This window comes from Aristolochia californica, unplaced genomic scaffold (assembly GCF_029961685.1).
Source record: "Aristolochia californica isolate CCGP_79_NKW_82.1479 unplaced genomic scaffold, dmAriCali1.0.hap1 SCAF_7, whole genome shotgun sequence".
Taxonomy (NCBI): Eukaryota; Viridiplantae; Streptophyta; class Magnoliopsida; order Piperales; family Aristolochiaceae; genus Aristolochia; species Aristolochia californica.
Window position 1 is genome coordinate 8,359,668 of NW_027182268.1, and position 4,616 is coordinate 8,364,283.

At 42.5% G+C, this 4,616-nt stretch overlaps 1 protein-coding gene across 1 annotated transcript; it reads left to right on the top strand.

Annotated features, from left to right (window-relative positions):
- The first annotated feature begins 1,617 nt into the window (after positions 1 to 1,617).
- On the top strand, positions 1,618 to 4,303 carry LOC137936776 (uncharacterized). The gene is made up of 3 exons (XM_068781647.1): positions 1,618 to 2,324; positions 2,443 to 2,928; positions 3,591 to 4,303. The coding sequence occupies exons 1-3, from the start codon at positions 1,853 to 1,855 to the stop codon at positions 3,887 to 3,889; spliced, it is 1,257 nt and encodes a 418-aa protein (XP_068637748.1). The 5' UTR covers positions 1,618 to 1,852; the 3' UTR covers positions 3,890 to 4,303.
- The last annotated feature ends 313 nt before the right edge of the window (positions 4,304 to 4,616 follow it).

Consider the following 4,616-nt stretch of genomic DNA (forward strand, 5'->3'; position numbering starts at 1 on the left):
GGGGCCAACCCTTTTACATAAAAGGTATATAAACTGTCTGCAAATAAAGTGAGTTGAGTCTTTACCGATTGTGTGTTATTGGAGGCATCCATAATTAAGAACTCCTTTCAATCTATAGGCTATAGCTGCAGCCGTACAGTCCCTTAGCTAGAGAGAAATTTATATGTGGTCCTTGAATCATCTAATTCCACTTTAATGCATATGGAGGAAGGGCTTCCAAGTGACCAACTGTCATCTTTGGCCACAGCAAGACCAACCCGCGTTTCTAACCTGGTCTCCTTCCAGTTCCCAGACCATGCACAGATAAGCAAAGTAGGACAAATTTTCTTACTTTTCTTCTCACTTGAAGTCAAATCTCATAACAACTGAAATGGATTTTGCTAACAGGACTACAGTGTGTTTTTCTGACTCTCAGAACTAAAGTTTCCCATGTGCATGCCCCTTGCAACCAAGATGTACAGCAGTGGAACAAATACGTAAGAGTGAGGCTTCTACAGTGATATTTCTCAACAAGAAGAGCTTTTGAAATTGGAAGAGCTCAGAATTTTAACCTAAGATTTGTGTTTGAATGTTTTCTTTAATAGTTTTAAAATTTTGAGGCGTTTAGTTAGGTTAGTTGCCATAAATAGTCATTTTCAATTTTCAAAGTGCTTGACTGCACTATCCAAAGTTTCTTCCCTGCCAGGATAGTACATTCCTGTTGCCTGTGGCATCATTTAATGAAACGTCTGCAACAGGGTTAGTCAGAATGAGAAAAGATATTAATACTCCAGACCCCCGTTAGCTTTTCATGAAAAAGAAAAACTATTAAGCTACTGGGACTTGGGATTAGTTGGAAGTCTCAGAAATGAGATAATGAAAATCCAGCCAGGGGTGATTTCTATTTGCGGGAAGATAGAATGACTTTGGTGGGTTCCTCCAGGGTCTGGTTCGCAGTTGCAGACAGCCTCTTTTTGATTCTCATTCGATGCATTTCTCACCAGTGCTCCTCTTTTTTTAAGGCTGCCCTTTATTTCAGGGAACTTGGAGAAAAACTCTGGTTTGGAATGAAATGTCTACTAGAAGTAAAAACTTCTAGTCTTCCATGTGCTGTGATAGAGAGTGGATCACGAGTGATGGGCTAAAAGATCAAAACATGAAAAAAGAAAATCCACGATGCAAGATTTGATTATAAAATGATAAATGGGGTTTCATTTGAACAGTTGATTCAATCGATACAATAATCTGTTCATATCATTCTCGTTACGGCTTTCTTGTTGGTTCTTCTTCAGGTGTCTTAACTGAAACCCAGGTTAACATCTTATGCCATAAAAAGGAAAGAAAGAGACTGGGGAGAGAAGGGCATCCTGGGAGGGGTGGGTGTCTTATTTCCTTCCTTGAAAAGAAAGCTGGGTAGGCCTGTGAGATTGAAGCAAACAGGTGCACAGTGGTGTTTTTTTGTCAAACTGAGAGGGATGGCTGAAGGAGAGAGAAGACAGAGTTCACACGTGTGATGAATTGACATCTCCTGGTGTGTGAGATGGGAGAGGTGGTTATTGGTTAAAGGAAAGAAAAAAAAACTGCTTAAATTTAGAGTCAGGGTTCAGTCAGGATGGTGAAGTTGAAGTCTCTCTCCGAGAGTGAAAGAGAGAGAAGGAGAAAGCCGTGTGGGTTTCTGTTAAAACGCTTTACTCATTTCAAGTTGTTATTTTCAGGCCCTTTTCTCTGTCTACATATTTCTGCAGCTTCTCCTCCTTACCTTCCTGGGTCTCTCTCTCTCTCTCTCCTTTTTTCTCTCTCTTTCCTTCAGCAATGAAGATGACCTTGCAACAGTACGACAGCTCCTCCAGTCCCTCCTAAGGACATTCAAGACATGTCCATCCAGTATAATCGAAACTCCCAACAAGAGCCTTCTTGCGCCCTGAGTTACAACAGTTCTTCAATGGGTGTTTTTGCCGATATTGGCTCTCTCTCTCTCAGCCCTTGCTACGGAACAGAAGCTGCTGCTGCTTCAGGAGATAGCTGTGAGAAAGAAAAAGGAGCTTGTTGGTCATATCCCCTTATGGCTTCCTGCGTTAACGAGAATGGCGAGGTGGCTGACGGGAAGGGCTTTGATTCAAGTGATGGAATAGGAGAGAGCAGTGCCGTGGAGCCCATCAACCCACATGAAGAAAATCCCACAGAGAGCACCGGTGGTGCAGGCAAGGAACCAGATAGTGGGCAGTCAAGGCTTTGCGCCAGAGGCCATTGGAGACCTGCAGAAGATACCAAGCTTAAAGAGCTTGTTTCTCTTTATGGTCCCCAAAACTGGAACCTTATAGCCGAGAAGCTGGAGGGTAGATCAGGTAAAAGAGTTCGGTTTCTTTCATCCTTCTCTTTGATCTATTTACACTTAAGCTTTACTGGGTTTTGTGGTAATGGTGCTTTCTGATCGCATTTCCTCTCTTGATGTGGCATTTGAAGGTAAGAGCTGTAGATTGAGGTGGTTCAACCAGTTAGACCCCAGGATTAACAGAAGAGCTTTTACAGAAGAAGAAGAAGAGAGGCTAATGGCTGCTCATCGGTTGTATGGCAACAAATGGGCCATGATCGCTCGTCTTTTTCCTGGGAGAACTGACAATGCCGTGAAGAATCATTGGCATGTTATAATGGCGAGGAAGTATAGAGAGCAGTCCAGTGCTTACAGGAGGAGGAAACTGAGTCAAGCTGTTCAGAAAAGGTTGGAAGAGGCTGGAGGTTTTGGATGCAAAGATGCAGACAGTAGAATAGAGCCGGCCATGCGCCTCAATCTCTCTAATCTCTCTCTGTTCCCAGTTGTTAATCCGACCAATACCGGAGTTGATGATTCAGTTTCAGGTTACAAAGATTTATTCTTTGGTTCCACAACCAGCAGGCTTCCTTCCAGTGGTGGGACTTTAGCGGAGCAGACACCTTTCGATTTTATTTCTGGTCTGTCCTTCGATCCTGATTTTCTGTTATATCCGCTTGAGTCTCCGCTTATGGATTTCTGTGTTCCCTCTTATTGGCTTTCTAGTTTGCCTCTTCGCCATTTTATTTATTCTTTCTTCTCCTCGCTCTGTGGCTGTGTTACTGCTGCTGCTGTTTGTCCATTATAGATTATCTTGAAGATATCTGCCTCTATGCCAGGCTTGGTGCCTGCAACATGCACCACTGTGCAGCTCTGCACCAACGATTAGATAACTTGCTTTTCATGCCTTATGACAATCCAAGGTCCAAACATCCCTCTTATTCGTAACGTTGGTCAGTCTGTCCGGAAGAACCGGTGAAAATATGTTTTTTTATGAGCCGGGGAGGCTCCGGTGGCTAGAAACTTCTTTCTTCCTGCTTAAATGAGGCGATTTTATGGATCATGCTATTCCCACTTATAAAAAAAATTACTTGTTTCCTTGATCCAAGCAGTCAAATAAGACTGAAGCTCATAAACTGAAAAATCTGCATATTTTGAGTAACTGAACAGTACCTTTCTTCTGTTTGTGTTATTTAATATTTGGGTTAAACTGAAAATCACACTCGTACTTCTTTTCCAAAAGTTTTGATTTCAAATTCTTTACAGTCTGTTAATGGGTATCTGTGGTTGGCTTGTGTTGCAGGTCCCAAGAACCATGACGAGTCAAGATTTTACAGCCACAACAGGCCGTGGGATAGGCCAAGAGATGATGCAGCCACTGGCAGGTACCGTCTCCCTCCACTATTGCTGCTGCCAATACAACAGTCGAGCTACTCCCCTTGTTATTTCTCTGACTCCACTCCATCAACATCCCAAGCTTCTGTCTCTGAACCATCGTCGTCATCAGTAGCTGCAGCAGAACGCAGATCAGCTAACCACACCCATTTTGACCCCAAGATCTCACCTCCGTTTATTGATTTTCTTGGAGTTGGAGCAACATGAAATGGAAAGGCCAAGAGACGAGGAACCCACCATAGGAGAAAAGCTAGAAAATTTATTTTCTAACACGGAGATTTTCATGAAACCTGAACACTCCCTGAATCCGCAAGGGGTTAACAGTAAACAAAAGGTAGTCTTGCTGTCCATTATAGGTTGCAGAAACACCAAAACCCAAGAGTCCTATGAAATCTTCCTTCCATGTAATCCCACTTGAAACGGGTAAGGAGTGATGAGATCCTGACGAAGTTACTGGACGTGATTTCTTCCCAGATTATGTTACCCATTGCAAGTCGTCTCCTGATTTTTTCCATGCAAGCTCCACGCAGCCAAACTCCAAAGTTGACCATATTTACATGAGCATCACTAATGTTTATCATTTACTAGCAGACTTACTATTTCTTCTCTATTGAGCAAGGGAACAGGGATTTCAAGTTCGCAGTTTAAAAACTTTAAACCCGGGTCATTTTTTTCAAATTTCAAAACCCGTACAGTTAAATCACCAAAAGGAGCTCTCTGAGAATCGGGTTCTGGAAGAAGAGTCCTTACCTGTATAAACAAAAGAGGACTACGATCTGCTAAAACATCAAAAATTCTACATGGTAGGGAGTAAAGAGAATAAATATCCGATACTAAGAAACCCAGCCCTTTCATCTACTGGAATAATCCCTTCAATTGGGTTCTAATGGAGCATGAGTTTCAAGTTTCTGTAAGGCTTTTAGGGGAGCTTGCA